The following is a 20802-nucleotide window of genomic DNA, read 5'->3' as shown; positions in this document are numbered from 1 at the left end:
TCCTTGCCAGAGGATGTTCTGAAGGCAAGACTATAATAGGGTTCAAAAAAGAATTACATACATTCATGGAGGAGATAGGTCCATCAATGGATATTAGCCAGGATGGGCAGGGATGGTGTCCCTAGCTTCTGTTTGCTAGAAACTTGAAATGGGTGACCAGGGATGGATCACTTGATAATTACTGGTTCTGTTCATTCTGCTGGGGCACCTGGCATTGGCCACTGTCGGAAGACAGGATACTGGGCTAGACAGACCTTTGGTTTGACCCAGTATGGCCATTCTTATGTTCTTAATTAACCGTTGGAACAACTTACCAAGTAGATTCTAAAAGATATGCTCTGGGAATTATTCTGGGGAAGTTCTATGGACTGTGCTATACAAGAAGTCAGACTAGATGATCACAATGGTCTCTTCTGACCTTAGGATCTGTGAAGCTCCAGATCATGGATCCTGGGTAATTATTGTAAGAATAAGAAGTGGCAGTGTGATCAGAAATCCATCAAGATTCAGAGTAGAACTGTGCAAAAAATGTTCTGTATCAATAACAGGCCAATAAAACTAAGGCAGTCTCTGGATGTGACATTCTTCTATCTACTTCCCAGACCTCTCTGCTTCTTACTCTTTTGAAATCAATTTGCTCTAGATGAAACAATGAACATTCTCAGTTAGGACACTTTTCTAGGATCCAGTAAAAAATGATTTTACCAGTGGTCCAAAATTTCCCTTATCATTAATTCCTGACATCAAGAAAGGGAAAATCCTACAGAATTTAAAAGGGAAGCATCCAATAGAGCTATAAGAAAATTATGTTAAAAGTATTCATAATTTAATGGAAAACAATAGTCTTTTTCCAGCATCCTGTAGAACTGTATAGCAGTGAGAGAATTTTCTATCAAGCTCTGTAAGATGGTTCGCAACATCCATGGAAAGGTTCTCTTTTTCTACTGGATTTCTGGATAAGGAAAGAAGCCCCAGGAAGAGGCTTGTTCCCCAAAGCATTGTGCGCACCATCTGGCTTCACAATGCAATACAAAAGATTTTCTGATAGCCAGTAATACGCCTTTACAAATAAATCAACCACAATGGAAGACCATCCTGGTCCATAAAGAATATTAGTCCAGCCTTCTGTAAATTTCCCAGTGGTGAGTTAGATCATTTATTACTTACAAAATGGCCTATTATCTATATAGGATGTGGTCTTGCAAACATTAATGCACTTGAGTATCTTTACTCAAGTGAGTAGTTTCACTGAAGTCAAGAACTACTTTAACTTCCTTTCTTAGTTGTATCAGTCTTGATCTGCAACTTCCACATCATTTTAGTCCTTTGTCTCCCTAGAAGTCAATGGAACTATTCAAGAAAAGTTTCTTATGCATGGGTTTGTGGGATTGGACCTGTAAAGTTAAAATTACTAGCTGATCGAAGCCCTATATCATAAGTCATTGGGAGAAACATCTGTGCAACTGCCTTTTTATTCCCTACTGTATACAAACAACAGAGAGAACTCATAACGTAACATGAATGAACTTAAACCAGTGCTTGAGTACAAGTTTTCCAAATCAAGAGAAAAACATGTAGAGATTGAAAAAAACAAGGAGTCCGGTAGCACATAAAGACTAACAGATTTATTTGGGCACAAGCTTTCGTGGGTAAAAAACCCACTTCTTCAGATGCAAGATGCAGAGATAATTATTTGGCGGCAGTCATAATGTTTTGCCAGAGTTGTACATATATGCATGTGTACTTTAACAAAACAAGAGATAATTAGGATGACTATAGGACAGATTTTTTTTAAACTCATGAGCTAACAAAGCGAAACTGCATAAGCTCCAAAGAATAGGTATAAACCAATTACATTATTTTTGTTTCTCATAACTAAAGGAATAAAAAAAAGACAGGAATTAATGTTTCTATTGTATGTTATTTTCTAAAACACCATTTTAAACCAGAGTCAATCCTAAGATGTGGTTCCAAGTGGCATCCAAAGTGTGGGAGCCTCAACAATGATACAATTTCTTACATAGGATCCAAAGAGCATATATGGCAGGTATCTCATGGGGGTAGAGAGAGCGGCTGCAGACTCCCAGTCTGGGAAAAGGTAGAGCAGGATTTTAAAAAAAAACCAAACACTACAACCAAAACCAACAACTTGGTACCTCCCAGAAAATTCTCAAACTTCATCTAACAGTACATACACAAAGAATCGTAAAGTTTTGGCAGGGAATAAAAGAACCTTTCCCATGAAAAAACTAAGAGAATTTTCTCGAGTCAATTTACTGAGTCCTTTCTGAGATCACAAGGCATTATGCTGCATTTTCCAAAGTTCTTATCCATGTAGGAGAAAAAGATTAGGAATTAAGTTTGTTTTCTAGCAGGGTCTGCTAAATATTTCAGATGCTCATCCCTGAGGGGTATTGGGACAGTGGATCAACATACAAGCATACAGCTCAAAAAGGGAAAGCCCATGACAGCTTCAACCAAATAGTGAGTGGACAATTAAGACTAATAGCCCGTAGAGAGCAGAAGGAAAGCAGACAGGCCACCTATGCAGTGACTGGTGCACTGTTGGACAATAGTGAGAGGATTATATGTGCTGTTGGGGCTATTATGCGAGCTTCCCATTCATAATGGTTAAGGCTAAGATTTTGTCATGGATATTTTTAGTAAAAGTCACAGACAGGTCACAGGTTTCAGTGAATTTTTCTTTATTGCCTGTGACCTGTCTGTGACTTTTACTAAAAATATCCATGACAAAATGGGAAGGGACTGGGCAGCTGCCGTGGGAGTCCCCCTGCCACCTCTGCAGTGGGGAGCTGCCAGGGTCCCCCTGCCTCACTGCCGTGACCTGGGAGCTGCAGGGTACCCCTCCCCCCAACCTGCAGCAGCTGGGAGCTGTGGAGTATCTTTGCTGCACATGGTAGCTGAGAGTACTCAGGCAGCGGGGGTACTTTACTTTACAGCTCCCTACCACTGCAGGAGGCGGTAGGACTCTGCAGCTTCCAGCCACCAGGGCTGAAGTCACGGACATCTTTGGAAGTCACAGAATCCGTGACTTCCGTGACCTCCATGACAAAACCGTAGCCTTAATAATGGTACTGCAACAGCACAGGACAGCACAGTAGCAAACCATATAGTTGCTAGATTTGCTCAAGACAAGTCTACTCCCAATTATGGCATCATCACCACTTGTAAACCGCTGTGAATATAAGTGTGTGTGAATGCATGCCATGTTACATGCATGCTGGGGGAAACATTTATCTAGTGTAGAAAAGGTTATGTGTTCCTATTACAAAATCACTATGCATCTCATTGTGATTGGCAGTCTCTCTTCAAGGGCGACCCAGGATTAAAATGAAAGGGAAGCTGCAGGTCAAGACTGACATAGCTGTGAGAGAAGGCTTACACAGCATTTGCCCACACTATTCTCTATGCCTTTAATATCTTACGTTTATGGTCACTACATTTTACACTAGTGTAGTGAAAATGTGTCTATCCACAAAGGGTTAGAAAATCTGCAACTCACTTAATTGTCCTAAATTCTGTCTAGAGCACATATTAAATATATTCAAGAAAACAACAATTTGCTGCATACTAAATAATTTGCTTTAGTTTGCACAACAGAGGTAGTTTTCATGTAAATGTTGCAGTCCCCAAAACAATGGTGACAACGCATCTGGAAGATCTGTCATGAAATTCTGAATGAAAAAAGGACTAGGAGCCCTTAGAAATGATTGTGAAAACAGAAGGTTTGATTCCCTAAGCAAATGAAATATTTGCAATGCAGAATGATATTTGTTTTTCATAAAGGTGACCTTGGTCACAGGGAGGACAGAGAACAATATCACCCTTCAAATTCACCTCCTTTTCAGGCAGATTTACAAAATAGCACTGGCATTGACTCTGGATAGAGACTAGTCCTCTATTACAGCTGCAAAATAGACAGAAAACTGGCTACCAGCAAGAGGTAGGACATATTGGAGATGAAGGGAAAAAACAAAAGTAGTAAACAATAAAAACTGGAATGAATATGAGAAATGGCTTACCTAACCGGACAAGATACTGTATTGTTAAAAGAATCATGTTCTCCACACTTAGTAATTGAGAGCCAGTCAACCCCAAAAGATCCAAATCCTTGTTCTCCAGCTGTGGAATCTTGTAGCAATTCACCAGCAAGGGACTTACTACAATATCACCAACATTGCCATAGAAATATGGTAAAGTGCCATAACCTTCAAAAACAACAATAAAAATACTCAAAACAAGCTATTATACAAAATCTTGCAACAGTTATGTTCCCTAACTTCTGTTTAATGCTACATAGCAAAAGATAGGATGACAGTGACCAAACTGACATTATTACTGTTTACAGAAGAAATCAAGTATGCCAATAGTGTATTACGCTATATATGTCAATATCGATTTACCGAAAGCTACCGTGATGGTCTGCCCAGCACCAAGACTGATATTTGTCTTTGAATAAATAATTACTAAGTAATCTGCTCAGTTGTTACCATGACCTTCAAATGCATAAAGCTCATATTACCAATAATTTAGCGTGCAAAATCTGCAGAACTGCAGTACAGAAATCTTAACCTGATAAAAGCAGCACAAATTGAACAAATGTGCTTCAGACACTGTTGTACTGTTTTGAGGAACATCTTAAAATCTATATGCAGATAAAAAGTGTTATTTTCATGAATGGTTTAATTAAGAGACATCTATTAATGATAGAATCTTTTTGGTAAGGTTAAGAATGACCAAGATAGAAACAGACTACTTTTTTCTCATGTACATTTTTCAATCCTGGTACATCTAGTACTATACTACCAATAGGATACTTTTCCCCAGGGACACTAACATTGGGCCCACCTGAGGACTGCACTGCCAACTTGTCAGGAGCCTCATCTTTAATAAGGAAATGAAGTTATGGAAATTATAGAACTGTATGCTAAGGCCTAGACTTTCTCTAGGCTGCACTTCCATAAAATAAAAACATAAAAATTAACTGTAATCCTCACCTTGCAATCTTTATTCACATAGCTAGTCCCATTAACTCGAGTGGAACCATGTATAAAGACCAGTTGTGTCACTAAGGACTTAGAGCAATTTTCCACTACTTAATTTATGATAATTAAATCCAGGAGTCATATGAGTATATATGGTTCCCTAATATGCAGGGTGCTTTATACAAAGCGGTAATATTGCACTGAATGGAACAATGATGGAAATACCCTTCAAGTAGTGACCAACTGACCAATTTGAGTAAAATTTCTTTAATTATTATTATTTTGCAATAACACACCTCAAAGGGACATTTTCACATTAAAAGTCATATTTTTAATGTAACAACAATGTCCTTACACATAGTATATTACTAACAACACACTTTATACAGGTGAAATATTTTAACATTCTAATTTATATTTTATTATTCATGCTGGCTGCTTACTTTTTCCATTTTTCCTAGTGTAGACATTGGGTGGGGGGAAGCTAGTCCATTTTGATTGGTCAGTTCAACATTAATTTCACTTTCTCTGTTTCAGGCAGTAGCACAGGGCTATAAGGTTTGGTTGTAAACACTGTAGAGGAATGTTTATTTGTCTGGGAAAACTGTTTGAATTGGAAAGTTGTTTTAATTCCAAGGAAATACGTCTATTCTTAGATTTTGTAAATGGCCTGTTTATACAAAACCTAAATTTAAGGTCTAATCTGATCTGGCAGGACCCTTTTATATGTCAGGTCTTGGCAAAAATCACCCAACTTATCATAAATATTGCACAATTAACACAAGAGGCTCCTGAAAGTCTTATGAAACACAATCACCTTCTGTTGTACTTACGGGCTGATTACAAAAGTGAATTTCATTACCTCAAAAAACCTCAAATCCCAGGGGGAGCATGCAGTTATTCAAGAGGTACAGTGTTGCTTATCACAATGCAAAGCTTACCTATAAGAATCACTGGTCTGATTCCTGAGTTATTCAGCAGGTTTTCAGGAACAATTACAGTCTCCCCTGCAGGGATGGGTTGAGGCTGTAAAATTCCAGTTAACATGGATTGAGGAACTGGGACTGACAAAAGGGGCTCTATAAAATAAACAAAGAAAAACTGCCATTACCAAAAGGCTCATACTGTGATTTGGCCCTATGAACAAACAACACTCTTGCAAATCACTAACTGCAATAAAATTCAAAATACCTTTGCATTTCCTATTACAGTTTTAAATAATTTAAATTAAGACCCAATATCCTTCCCTGGCCCCACCACTAAAATAAAACTTTTTTCTAACTACTGTATTGTTTCAAGGAGAGAAAAAATCCAGGTTTGAATATGCATCTTGTAACAAAGCCAAGTACGAGGAAAAGTGTTCACAAAGGTCACTTTTCAATGCTACCTGTCAGCACAAAGAAGGAAGAGACCTCACTAACTTTTGACCTATAATATGTAGACCAAAATCTCAAAGCTGTTTGCTTTCCACTTTATACCATTATGAAGTTATAGAAAGATGAAAACTACATTTCAGTCATGAAGGAGCAACAGCAGCTTTCAAAACAAGAAAAGAAAGCACAGTGCCTCAGTATTATAATCCGTCAGTATAATACCTACTTCATAGGGATATTATGAGACTTCCTTAAATTGTTCATGATGAATTTTTCAATCCTCTGATGAAAGGTGTTAAAGAAATTCAACTGTTTTAACTGTGGGAGCTTATCAGTTTCTAGAAGTCTGTTTAATTCAGAACTTTCTCTCTGGGAACAAATGCAACATGGGCGTGCAGTAGATCTATGCAAGTAAACTGGCAACAACAAAAGAGAAGATGGCTTCTGACCACATGCAACTGGTTTGAAAACTTGTTTAAATGACAATTTAAAAATGTTGCTCATGTGTTTTGCCACTAAAAGTGTATTCACAGTTACCACAAAAGGACTGAGTGATCGAGCGAGAGGGCATGAGTCTGGGAGTCAAGAGATCAGGGTTCTAACTTTCTGTCTTATCTTCAGCAAGTCATTTAAAGACAAGATCTTCAGAAATGGCTACTGATTTTGAGTGCCCATGTAAACACACTGAAAGCATGGCCCTCTGAGGCGCAGAGCCGCCCTCCGCCCACTGACTACCACTGTGGATGCTCAACCTCTCTGAAAGTCAGGCCCAAGGTATCCCAAACTGAAGACCCAGAAATTGAGGCACCCAAAAATCATTGGCAGTTCTAAAAATTGGAGACTTAACTTCTTGTCTCCCTTTCTCTAAAATGGGGGGAAAGGATACTTACTTTCCTTTGCAAAACACGTTGACTGCTTATAGCTGAAAAGTATTATTGTGGTAAGTAGTTATGTGTTTTAAATTGCCACATTAGAATATATAAGTAGTTAATATACCTTTTTATTTAACCTTAACTCTCATCTCAATATGGATGCCAATATTACATGTTTTTGATGGAGTCCTAAGGATTCTCAATCCCCTCACTTTCAACGCCCTTTATCGTAGTCATCATCCTTTGAGCTAAGGATGACTTGGGATTTTCATCAATGCCATTTTGTTCTGAGTGGCCAAAATTAAGCTATGCAAGACCTTCCCTCCCGTGCAGGAGCAGAGCATCCGCATCATGCTCTACCAGTCTGGGAAGTTACAATCTCAACACACCTATACAAACAATTTTGGAAGCACTGAGTTATGGATGATTAACCATGTGTTTGATTACTACAATCCTCATCCTCACTTCTGCCACTCCCCATTAACTGTCATGTTCATTTTAAATTAGATTGTAAGCTATCTGGGGCAGGGACCATATCATCACACGTGTTTATATAGTGCCTAGCAAAACCGGACGCCAACCCAAGTGAGACCTGAGGTCATTACTTTCAATAGAAGTAATTATATGTCCTGCACAACAGTTGATAGAAGCACTACCATGCCACTGAGCTGCATGAGCAGAAGTTTTAGTCATGAAAATTCACATAATTATTAAAGTTTTACCTGTTCTTGTAAGAGGTCGAATTGTCGGAACAGGTACAACTAAACCAGGAGGTGGGACTGGTGACCCAGGAGACCATCCCCGGTGTCGTTTCTTCGGTGGCCCAGAACTAGACATTGATGCTGAGAAGAAATAAAGGAAAAGATCATTCAAAATACTCTTCTTCCCACATTCCATTTACATTCAGATACACAAACTCTGGACTGGATTTTGACCTCACACTGTTTTTATGTTGGCATAGTTCTACTGAGTTTAGAGTTACTCTCAATTTACATAAGGCCACATTCTGATCTGAGAAACACTAGTATCTATAATGAGGAGTGTATCATAATCATCAGCACTCAAGCCAGCAACACATGACATCTCAAGGGAAGAGTTGTGGAAACAGCTACAGTGGAAAAGAAAACAAAGCTACAATTTTCAGGCTCAACAGCATCTGCAGTAAAAAGAGTTTAAAATAAAATAAAAACACAGGTTTTCTTTTACCTTGATCTATCGAAAAACAGCCAGAGCTGGGGGAAGTTGAGTGAGGCATAGGCCGAGAGAATGTAGAGCTCAACACATTATTTCTTCCTCCACTACTGTTTCCATTTGCAACATCACTGTTACGCAGTGTAAGTGGTGCTGAATACAACAAAATACAGAGATAGAGCAGCTTTAGACAATCTTTAAAACAAAATAAATCATATTTCAGAATGTAAAGCAAGAACAGAACAAGACTGGTGACTGAGTCAACTTTAATCCTGGGGCAACCAGTGGAGAATAACTCAGGCATGGCAGCGAAATTCTGATCTTTAAGTAGGGCTTCTGTATTTTAGGGGGGGAGGGGGAGGAGGAGGAGGGAGGAGACCGAAACAAAACAAAGCCAAAACCACAACAATAAAATCTAGTATGAATTTTGAAGCATCCTTATCAAAAACTGAAAATGATAAATGTGTTTATCATTAATTTAGCTTCCAGAGATCTCTGGCCTCTTTATACATCTTTTACCTCACTATTTAGGCTAAAAGTGATGAGTGATACAAATTTTTCAATAGGCATGGAGAGATTTACATTTGGCTTGGTAAATTTTAGATATCTTCTTCTGACTCCTATAATTTTTTGAATGTTTACCACAGAGTTACATCATATTAATGGGCAGTGAGGGTGGGAACAATTTAATTTAAAGTTACATAATTCTGCAATAAAAGGAGGCCTTACTTTACCTCCAGAGTCCTATCTTCAACCACAGTCACCCAACAGGACATCATAATCCTGCACAAGTGTCTTAAAATTGGCAATTCTCAAATTTGGAACCAGTATTAATACCTAGTTTATATGCCTGATTACTGATTTCATTGTCCAAATGAGGTGTCTAGACATCCCATTGTTATTAAGGATTCACAATTCAAGCAATGAAAAAGTACTAACACTAGCCCTCCTTTAAAAGGAAGGTAAATTTCATGAAACATCTCTGAAGAGGCTACATAAGTTATTCATGGAGAACAACACATAGACAGGTTAGGATTCTTACCTCTTTGACTGAGAGCTATTTAAAGGTGCCATGTCATGGCAAGGTTGACTCCATGGGATTGTTGTCTGTGTTATGGAGCTCAGCCAGGGAAATAATTGGTCCCCTTTAAAGTACAGTGACCAAACTGTCAAGTTTGAGAACCAGCACACTATTCAGGGTGGGGATACCGATGACAGTGCAAGATGTGCACGCACAGAGTATTGAAATGGTGCACACAAGTTTGAGGGTATGGATAACAAATGTACCCACTACTAGACAGACAGCTCATTATCCCACTTGGCTTTCTGTAAAGTATTTTATTACCTGTGGCAAATGTCTTTCCTACAAGCTGCACAGACAAAGCCAGTGGTTTCACTATGTTCTTGTTCCGGGATAGGTCTTGAGTTCCACTTATATTAACAGCAGAAGATGATTTTGCTGGACTGAATACTGAGGAGTCTGACAAAAAAATTGTTTGATTAAATAACTATTTGAAAATATCTATAGACATATCTGTATACCTATGAGAAGTCATCATATATGGACTTATCTTACAAATAACTAGTACTACCTTAAACTTATATACTGTTTTTCATCCAATGATAGAAAGCAAGAAAGAGAGAAAGCGAGAGTGAAAACAAGAGATGAAAGCAATAGAGAAAGCCAGAGCGTTGAAATTTTGTTTATCACATTAGCAAAGAGCAAACAGTTAATAATTTGACATATATGGATGATCTGATACTATATGGACTGTCACAAAAGAAGATACAGCAATTGATGACACATGAGGAAACATTTGATGAACATATAAAGCTACAGGTTGGCTTGACTAAATGTGTGCCGACATCTGTAAAGAGGACAAAATGGGTACAAGTTAACGAAGGTACTATCCAAGATCTCTCGCAGCATGATCCCTATGAACAAAGTGAGGAAAGGATACTACAGATGAATAAGAACTAATCTAAGAACAAAACTCAACTTGAAGAATTTGATCCAAGCCATTAATATGTGGGCAATACCAGCAGTATGATACACTGCCAGAATGATCAAATGGAATCAAGAGAAGAAAAAATTTAATATCCAAACAAAAAAGCTCCTATGGATGCAGAGTGATGAACATCAGTCAAGACATGGGCAGGATGTACGTTCAATGATGTGATAATGGAAAAAGGGTTGCTATGTGTGGAGGAGGAAAGTGACAATGAATGACAACATCAAAATATATGACGAGTCAGTAACAGTAAAAGATCATCTGGTCATGATAATAAGCCGTGGCTAAGTGTACATCTCAATCCAAAAAGAAAGGAGAAAGCAAATTGTCAAAGAATGACTTGGAAGATTTACATAGCAATCATTGCATGGACAGTGGCAGAGAACAAGCAAATCCGTTAGCAACAGAAGATCTACAAGCCATGAATTTGTTAAAGGATACCTCAAAAGAGACAAAAAAATCTCATTATGAGCACACGAGCGCAGGCCTTAAGGCTTAATTATGTTCTAAACAAAATTGACCAACAGAACTGCACACTGAACTGCAGAATATGTTCAGAAAAGGAAAAGATGGTGTAGCATGTGCTGAGTGTCTGCAGGAGCCTGGCTGCGAGAGAATATATGAACAAACACAATGAGGTCACCAAGTGTCTGCACTGGAAGCTTTGTGGCAAGTATGGAATTAAACCTTGTGGTATTATGACCGTCGAATCAAAAGTGCTCTACAGAATAAAGAAGCTAAGGTTTTATGGGATCTGGCAATTGTCACAAACCGAACAGTGCAGGAAAACAGGCTGGACGTAGCTGTAGAAAAGACAACAAGCAAGACCACGTTAATTGATATTGCCATACCAGAAGACAGAAATATAAAAAAGAAACAAGAAGAGAAAATGCGAAGTATTAAGAACTGAGTCACAAAGTGGAACAATTATGGAAAACTAGATGATCCCAGCAATTACTGGAGCACTTGGAATGGTCCCTAAGGGCATGAATGAGTACTCAAGAATGCATTAGTAGCGCAAGACATCACAACCAGTGCTTTTAGGCACTGTGAGAATTTTAAAGGAAGTTAAAAGAGGACTATATTTTTAGCACCTAAAATACAGGAATTCTGTGGAAGGTTTAACAAAACTCTTGACTATCCAAACATACAAAGTTGGATCATGGTCAGGATTTATATGAGAGTCATGGTAAATTTTAGAGACAGTATCTTTCTCCTTTTTATGCTTACAAATCTTGTATGTTGTGAAGGCTATTTGCATAAAATAAAATCCCCATGATGTAACATCGAGGGATGATGATACTACTACCACTAAAAACAACTCTTCATCATGCTTAACATTTACACAACCTACACAGCATTTTTCACATTAAAAATGCTTTTCAAATATTATCTAACTGTTCTTCATAATAGCTCAATGGGATAGGCAAGTAAACATGATTGTCCCATTTTATAAACAGGGAAGCTGATGCACAGAGGTTAAGTGTCTTCCCCACAGCAACAGAAAGAGTCTGTATCAGAACCGGAATCAGAATTCAAGGGTTCCTCATTCCATGTCTTATGCTCAAACTACTAGAACACACTTCCCTCAAAGCACTTCACAAAGGTGGAGAAGTATTACTATTCCCATTTTATAGGTGGGGAAACCGTAGAACAGAGAGTTTAAATGAATTGCCCAAGATTATATAACAAATCAGCAGCCGAATCAGGAGCAGAACCCAGATCTCCAGACTTCAAGACCCCTGCTCTAACCATTAGACATTTAATACCTGCAACTTTATTCAGATCAAATTCTACACTTTGGACACAGGCAGCTCTAAATTCTTACAGCATAAGGATGAACTTTTCTGAAAGAATGTTAACTGGATTTCACTGGATAAATTAATCTGTAAAAAGTAAGCAGTTTATGCTAGGTTCCACCTACACGTCTCCATACTCAAACAGAAAGAAAACAGAAGGCAAAGACATTACCAACCTGATCTGCCAAATTGATATACCTTGAAACACACCACTCAGAGAACAATGGGAGGAGGAGAGGGACTATTTTGCCAGCTGGAATAATCAAGGTTGAGAACGGTCACAGGATCTCTGACTCCACTCCAGCAGAATGACTTGTCCCATTTTCACAAGAAATATGCCAAATGGCTGACCAATTAGCACAAGGTCAGAGGCTCTTGTGAAACCTGATAGTCTATTATTAAACACACTGCAGCAAATGTATCTGCCAATGCCTCCTTCAAGTGGGCAGTGTAGAAGCACATGGAAGTTGTGTGTCTCTAATATTAATATATGTATAGTCTATAACCTATATACACATACAATTGTGGATTTGTGTGTATTTTCATACACACTCACAAAAAACCACAAAAGTGTATTGTATAAAGGGCTGGCAGCAATGCCCATTAAGGTTGCCCTACACTTCCCATTTTAATATCCTATAGTCAGTTGCTTATAAACTTTATAAAACTCTCTGCTTGGGTTGAAATTTTCCATGCTAGGTGTCTGCTTCTGGCTGAATGGTTTTGGAAACTTTCAGCAAAAACAGTTCAGCCATTTCCAAGAACAAAACCAGGGGAAAATACATTTTTCCCATATTAAAAAATTCCGGAGACCTTTTCTCTGCAAAGCGCTAGCACCCCAATGCTTTGAAGAAATGTTTTGAAATTTGGCAGGAGAGTGTCCTTTGTGTCAAGGATGTGCCTTTAGCCATCCCTATGAAAATCCTCCCAAATTTGGCCCCGTTATACCTGTATGAAAAACTGCAGTTCGCACAAGCTTATTAGAGACTTCTTGAATATTTGCACCTAAAATCTCCAAATTTCTAACCTCTCTGAGCATGCTCCATCCCCTCCCAACTCCTAGTGCTGACTGGATCTACGCAAGTACCATCCCCACACAGCGAATGTGCATGCTCTATCCACTCATAGCTCATCCATGGTGACAGGATGGTCCATGCACTATCTCCATAGAGTGACTGAAAATTGTCCAGGATCAGGCTACAGGGGCTCATTAGGACTTTCCCTATAACGGCTGCTATGAAGTACTGTAGGCCAGGGTAGGCTGGGCTAGGCACTGCAGCTGAAAGCAAGGAGCTTATCTATCCTGTCTGCTCCAGGACAACCCAGGCAGCATGGAGGAGGAAGCCATCTGCTTTTAATGCAGAGAAGGCAAAAGATGGACTGGAGGGAAGGGAGAGAAGTAGACAGGCAAGGAGTCTGATGAGACTGGGACTGGAAGGGTTGGAGAGAAACAGAGACTAGGAATTAGAGTGGGAGACTGAGGCTGGATGGACTAGGAGATTGATATTGGGCACCAGGGGAGGAGAGGCTGGGACTGGTTGGGCAAGAAGACTGAACTGAAAGTCGATCGAGGCAGGTAGTAAGAATGGGGGAAACACAGATCTGATAAGGAGCTCGGGAGAAGGACTAGGAACCAATGGTGTGGGGAGAAGAGACAGAGCTGGCAAGGAGTTGGGGTGTAGTGGGAGAACTAGAACTGGCTGGGCAAAGACTCTGGGACAAGAAGAGAGAATGGAGGGGGAGCCAGACTGGATGAGGAGCAAGACTAGGATTAAGATGATCACATACTGATTTTCCCACAAGACTCTTGCCTCACTAAATACACAGGGTGGACCTGCTCTGGGGATGAATCAGGGCTGTGTAGTGAAAAGAGGCTGTTTTCTATAGAACTCCTGTCTCATTTGTTGTAGAAGTTTGAAGGTGCATAATGAACGAGGAAGAGGACTATAAGAGAAAGGAAGGTCTCATGGAACACTGCCCTGGAGAACTGGATTCGGACTCCAAGACTCTATCCATGTCTCTGCAACAGGGTCCCTTTGTGATGTTAGGCAAGTCACTTAATCCAAACTTCTCACAGGAGTAGCTAATTGTGCATTCCTTATTTTCTGTGTGCCCAACTTCAGACTGTAGGGCTTGATCTGCAGAAGTGCTGAGCACTCACACTTACAAATGAAGTCAATGGAAGCAATGCTTCACTACATACAGTGCTACATAATACTAAGTACTGTGAAAAAATCAGGTCCTACATATCTCAAATTCAAATTTGACCATAGCCTCTCTGTGCCTCAGCTCTCCGTCTGTAAATTGGGGATAATACCATCTCTTCATGTCACAAGGGTTTTGCTGAGACAAATTAATTAATATTTGTGAAGCACTTGGATATTCTTGTGATGGTCACCACAGATAATTTCCTACGAGGAAATGAATAATTCTATATCCTCAGAGATGAGTTTGAATAGTGTGCAGTCAATAAGGTCTGGGGCCACATAGTGAACAATGTGGAGAAAAAATATTGGATAGCTACTCATTAAGCACAGTCCAGCCTATACACTCAGTGAGGAAGTGGTCCTGTGGAAAAAACAGTATGTGATCGTGTAATTTAAAGGCTTATCATAATTAATCTTTGAAGAATTACATTTTTATTGGTAAATGGCAGTAAATGTCAATTTCCCCGTGTACACACAAATCAATGAAAAGGTATTTCCATGGATAATAATCAAAATTTACACACAGGTAAAGAAAGAAAAATGTTGCTTGAGAACTTATTAGAGTTTGATTTAAGGATATTTGACATATGATTTTGACAATTTGTGTATTAACAGTTATAAAGCTTTATGTTTTTGAATCTCAAGGTCTCCTGTCATGAAATAATTATTGCTTGACCCTCTCCATAATTTGCCACAACTCTGAAAATTTAAATGGGTAAAAACTGAAAAAATGCCTACAAATAAGCATTGATATGATGTCAAAAATATAAAAATATACAATTCCACTTATTGTAATCATAATGCACACAACAGGACCATACTAAGGTTGCACAGGCAACCTCAACTCAGGCATTTCCTACCTTTGACATGCTTGACTTTGCAACCTTAATCTTCTTTAAACCTGTGTATATAGCTATTTGTATAATAGTTATATAACTTCTAAGGTAGCTAGGGCCTTGTACTTGAGTACTTCCCTCTGTCTAGCTTTGTAACTAATGTCCATACCTTAGGAAAGAAAAATGGTGATAAAATGAACATAATTTCAGAAAGCAACCTAGTTTCAGTACACCTACCTGAAAGCAACAGACAAAGCTAGTTCACCTCAGTGTATGACTAGCTATGGAGACTTCCAGGGAGAAACCTGAACTTTCATCACAGGTGGTTTGCAACAGTACTTATACACTACAAACAAATATGGTGGGGCTTTTTCCCCCTTGTCAAGTGGAATTTGTATTTTGAATGTGGCACTATCTTCACTGGAAGGTAACAATGGTAGGAGATAAAAAGGGTTTGATAACTGTGACCTCAGAGAACAAATAGTGATACAAAAGGACAAGCAGAAAGAAAATCATGGTGAGTTGATAAGGAGAAAGCAGTCTATAAAAGGTGTATCTATTAACTTGTCAGCTGCAACCCAGACAAAGCTGTGTAAATATTAGATTACTTGTTATGCCAAATAAAATGGGATTCTCATGTGCCTGCACATTTTTCATGCAAGGACCTGACGGCCAGGACACCACAACATTCTCATTCCAGATTAGAAATATAGTCTCCTAAACAGGAATAAACCCCAACACCTCAGTCAAAGTGTCCCTGAACACACTGACTAATATTTGCAACACCAATAGGAATGCTAATGTTCAATTTTTATTGTTCATTTATTTTCAGCAACCCTTGAAAGCAAAAGAATTATTGAAACAAGCTTTTGGGGTTTTTTTTAATTTTGCGTGGTCTAAAATATATGTGGCCAATTAAAATTCCAGGATAACTCAGATTTTTAGACATGACAAATCCTGTTCTGTTTTTACTTCATTCAAAGACAGCAGAGATGTGCACTCCATTCAATTATAGCTCATCTGAATAAAAGCCTCATTATTTCCAAAATCTATCAAATAAACAAAAGCACATGAACTGCAACAGATAAACCAACTTCAAAAATGCAAAAACCTACAAAGCACACCAAAGAAAAATCACCTTTTGAGTCCAGAAGGAAAGCCCTTCTAGGTGAGTGTGTTATGGTTATTAGCCAATTTCTTTATTTCTACTTAAATCAATGTACAACTCCAAGAGGTAATAATTTCAAAGATTTGGCAATATGGCTATGATGTGTCTTAGCTCACTTAGCAAATCACTGCTGTTTATCATTACTTCTACCACACTTCAATAGTGGGAGTCAAACATCAAAAACAGAAGGCTACTTTTTCTCCAGTGAGGAAAAAGATGTCAATTCAAGGTACCCATTCTGTTAAGGATGCTCACTATAAGCGAGTATTTTACAACATCTGGGACATCAGTAAAAAAGATAACTAATCAAATTGATTAAAAAAAATTAACACTTTTCAAACTACTATTAAGAGCTAAACTTATCCCCGTCTCATCTGCTCCTTAATATTCACAGTATAAATTTTGAAATATGTTTTCTATCTTTATTGATACATGCTAAAAATCTACTTTGCAATCCCATGGAACATGTGAGGTACTTTACTACCCCCAGTGGTCATTTCTACAGCATACAGCACTTTCAGCCCCTACCTGTCTGAGTGAACCCTGATTTGTATCCATTAGCTCTTCCACTCTCTGGGGTCGTGGATGGTGACACTGAAGAATTTGGTTTAGCAGAATGGCTAGCAGCAGATGATTGTCTGCTTCTACATTCTGGAAGTGAAGCAGCTACAGTACATATTAACAAGGCCTGGCTTTCAGTGCAACAATTTACTGCAATGGTGTTAAACATTGACAAATGTAAAAGCACATACAGTATGACATGCAACAAACAGCAAAGTTCAGCTAAAACATCTCCCAGGATTCAACCAACTTAATTTAAGTATTTAGTTACAAAAACCTCCCCCATTACATTCATAACAAGGGGCCCTCAACTTAAAGTTGAAAATATTCACTCAAGGTGCACCCAGGGTACAAAACAAGATAGCAAAACCCGAGTACACGTGATCATCCCTCTTTCCATTCCCTGGAGATCAGTGTCCCCAGCTTTTATCTTAGAGTGCACTTTGTGGAATTAGTTTTTCTAAGGGTGCTAGCATGAATTTGTAAGTGATTAGATCAGCAGAGCAGTCCAGGAACTATACCCAGAGAATAGGCTGAGAGCCACTTTGCCATACCCCGGAAGGAAACACCCAGACATAGGAAGGGTTATCAGGCTGATGGACCACTTTATTTCCACGGAAGGGGGGATTTGAGGCCTCCTCTGGGGATGTGGTGGGGAGGGGATAGAAGAGAAATGGGTGGGAAACTCTCTTTTTACCTAAATCTTTAGCCTCTTGGATGAAATCCTGGCTGCACTGAAAGCAGTGAGAGTTTTGCAATTCAGTTCAATGAGGCCAGGATTTCGCCCCCTAGCTTTTTAAATACTTAAACCTAAAACTTTTAAGGCTCACCCAACACTACATAAAAATGTTCTAAAATCTGTAAGTATGCTTCTAGCAAATGGGTGATTTTTTACCTTTCCAGCAGATAAGGGGTCCCTTTGACAGTACACCTTGGGAGCTTCTTACTAGGTAGTACTTTAAGTGCTTCTGCTTCTTTGGCTGAGTGGTTAGTTTCAGGTTAATGTGGTTGGAAAATTCCGTGAAGTATCGAAATCCCCTTTCTCCACAGCCTATACAATTCCCAGAAAACCCTGGAAGAAAGGGGAGAGGAAAAAGATACACAAACAAAATAAATGCCTTTTGACATATACTGGGAATTAGGCCATTTTAGCCTTACCTGAATCTACCAACTGGATACGCTCATTCAGACATCTATTGTAAGCTTCACACACAGCACACGAATGACAGGAAGACAGACAGACAGACAGAGACAGAGACAACGGAGACAGACTTTTGCTGCCTCAGCACTTTGTTTGAAAATGCCTTCTCTCCAGCTGTTACTAATTTAGGCCCAAAAGCTATCCCCAAATCTTCCACACAGTTCCTCAGAAGGGAGCAAATTTTCAGAAGAAAGCATGATAGGTACATGAAGACTGAGAACGTGATTACACAGGGTAATCCAACCCCCTCCATGTTGGTATCGTTCACCGCTACGCCTAGCACATAGTGGAGCATCAGCTCCAAGAAGCATGCTTCCTTTCTCAAAACTGTGACTGATCCACAATATTCTGTATAAAATTAATGCTGCCTAAGGCAGCCTTAACACCCAGGGCACTCTGAAATTCCCGTTTGGTCTTCCTGAAGAGGAAGCCTTCAAAATGTGGGTGGGTGGGGGTGGGGCAGAGGGGTGCGCACTAAGTAATATCTTTGCATTATTAAGATCTCAAATGTAAAAGTGTAACACATGTCCTGGTTATTTTCTCATGACTTATGATTTTCCCCCTTATTAGGGTCTTAAAAGGGCACAAATAAGAAATCACTTACCCCAAAATCCTTAGTTCTACTGAGACAGAAATTCTGAGCTTTTATTAAATTTAATAGATTAGGGATACAGTCAAAAACTGGGCAGAAGCCCATTTGATCATAGAGAAACTAAATTATTTTGTGGAGACAGCTGAATTACACGTTTGAACTAGGATTTGTATGGTACGACTACAGAATTAGGGTTATGTAATTTTCACTGAGGCCAATGAGAATTGTGCACAAGTAGAATTGGCTTCTGAGTAAGGGATGGGGAAGGCTAACAGTTTATTCCTAACCATAATGCCTTGCATTTGGCTTTATTAAAACACGTTTGAATAAGCCCAGTTTACCAATCAAGATTGTTCTGTACAACTGACGTCATTATTATTTGCCAATCCACTAATTTTTGCATCACTTGCAGATTTTACCATCAACACTGATAAAGATATTGAAGAGCATGGGGCCAAGAACAGGTCCCTGTAAACAGGGCCAGCTCTAGCCATTTCGCCACCCCAAGCACAGCGGCACGCTGCGGGGGGCATTCTGCCGCACACCAGTCCCGCGGCTCCGGTGGATCTCCTGCAGGCGTCCCTGCGGAGGGTCCGCCGGTCCCGCAGCTCCAGTGGACCTCCCGCAGGCGTGCCTGCAAATGCTCCACTGGAGCCGCGAGACCAGTGGACTCTCCGAAGGGACGCCTGTGGGAGGTCCACTGGAGCCACCTGCTGCCCGTCCGACAACCAGCAGAGCGCCCCCCGCGGCATGCTGCTCCAAGCACGCGCTTGGCGGGCTGGGGCCTGGAGCCGGCCCTGCCTGTAAACAGAGATGCTGTAACTAGGGGTGCTGGGAGCGTGGCTGCACCCCCTGCCTTGAAGTGGTTTCCATTATATACAGGATTTACAATTTGATTCAATGGCTCTCAGCACTTCCACTATACAAATTGTTCCAGCACCTTGGCCTGTAAGACTCCATTAGAAACACTTCTATTTGATGATGATTCCCCATTAATTACTTTTTGAGAACTATCTATCCATTTAATAGATGCTACACTGATTTTTGCATAATGAAAATTTTTAAAATCAGTGTCATGAGATACTATGTCAAATGCCTTACAGATGTCCACGTCAACAGTTGAGTTTATCAATCAAACTTGTAATCTCATCAAAAAACAATATCCAGTTTCTTTGACAAGACCTATCTTCCATAAAACCATGTTGATTGGCATTAAATCATATTGCCATCTTTTAATTCTTTACTGATTACTTTCCATGATTTTGCCCAGTCAAGCTAACTTGCTTATTAGTTACCTGGATCATCCTATTTACCTTTTTAAATACTGCACAATATTATTACTTCTTTTCCCCAGTGTTCCATGATTTATTAAAAAAAAAAAGTCAACAACAGGGCCTCAGAGAGCTCCTGAGACAATTATTTTAAACCTCTTGTGTATATTATTACCATATTTCATAGACTTTTAAATTTTTAATGTTAATAACTCACTGGCAGAACAGAGATGATTTAGGCCCAAACCATTGCTGGCTCATTAACAAATATGAGATGATAAGCAAGAAGAGGCTAAACTATGACAGTAGGGTCTTAAAAGGAAAGACAAGTAATTTGTAACTTGGAAGTGGAAAAGGCGGAGCCAGATGAGGGATACAATGGGGGAAAAGGGCAGGTAGGGTGATGTGATTGGACTGATGAGCCAAGATGATGATATTGGCAGTAACATTCCGAATGGATTACAGGTGAACAGTTTGGCATTTGTCAAGGACAAAAAACAAGGAAGCCGCAATAGTTAGGATGTAAGATGATGATGGCCTGGACTAGAGTTTTAGCTAAATAAATCCGTTAAAGCTTTAGTGCAATTTCTTGTCTATTGGAAACTCCACCTCAATGTATTCCAGGCACTAGAGCAATGGGGAAGAGAGAGAGGAGATTCAAGGTAGCAATTGATGGTGCCAAAAAAACAACAACCCTACGTCATTTTTTATTG

The 20802-nt window shown here is 39.3% G+C and overlaps 1 protein-coding gene across 5 annotated transcripts in view; it reads right to left on the bottom strand.

Moving 5' to 3' along the window:
• Positions 1–20802, bottom strand: part of GREB1L (GREB1 like retinoic acid receptor coactivator) — a 208358-nt gene that overhangs the window by 73326 nt on the left and 114230 nt on the right. For 3 of the 5 annotated variants that reach the window (XM_030552886.1, XM_030552887.1, XM_030552890.1), the window contains 7 exons: positions 17921–18097; positions 16993–17115; positions 9788–9922; positions 8458–8595; positions 7974–8093; positions 5948–6085; positions 4044–4229 (listed from right to left, as the gene is read on the bottom strand). In XM_030552886.1, the coding sequence (XP_030408746.1) occupies positions 4044–4229; positions 5948–6085; positions 7974–8093; positions 8458–8595; positions 9788–9922; positions 16993–17115; positions 17921–18097 (1017 nt within the window). The remainder of the gene's footprint in view (positions 1–4043; positions 4230–5947; positions 6086–7973; positions 8094–8457; positions 8596–9787; positions 9923–16992; positions 17116–17920; positions 18098–20802) is intronic. The other 2 variants (XM_030552889.1, XM_030552888.1) reach the window with 2 other exon arrangements.

This window comes from Gopherus evgoodei, chromosome 2, assembly GCF_007399415.2.
Source record: "Gopherus evgoodei ecotype Sinaloan lineage chromosome 2, rGopEvg1_v1.p, whole genome shotgun sequence".
NCBI classification, from domain to species: Eukaryota; Metazoa; Chordata; order Testudines; family Testudinidae; genus Gopherus; species Gopherus evgoodei.
This window is presented reverse-complemented; position numbering and strand designations above follow the sequence as displayed.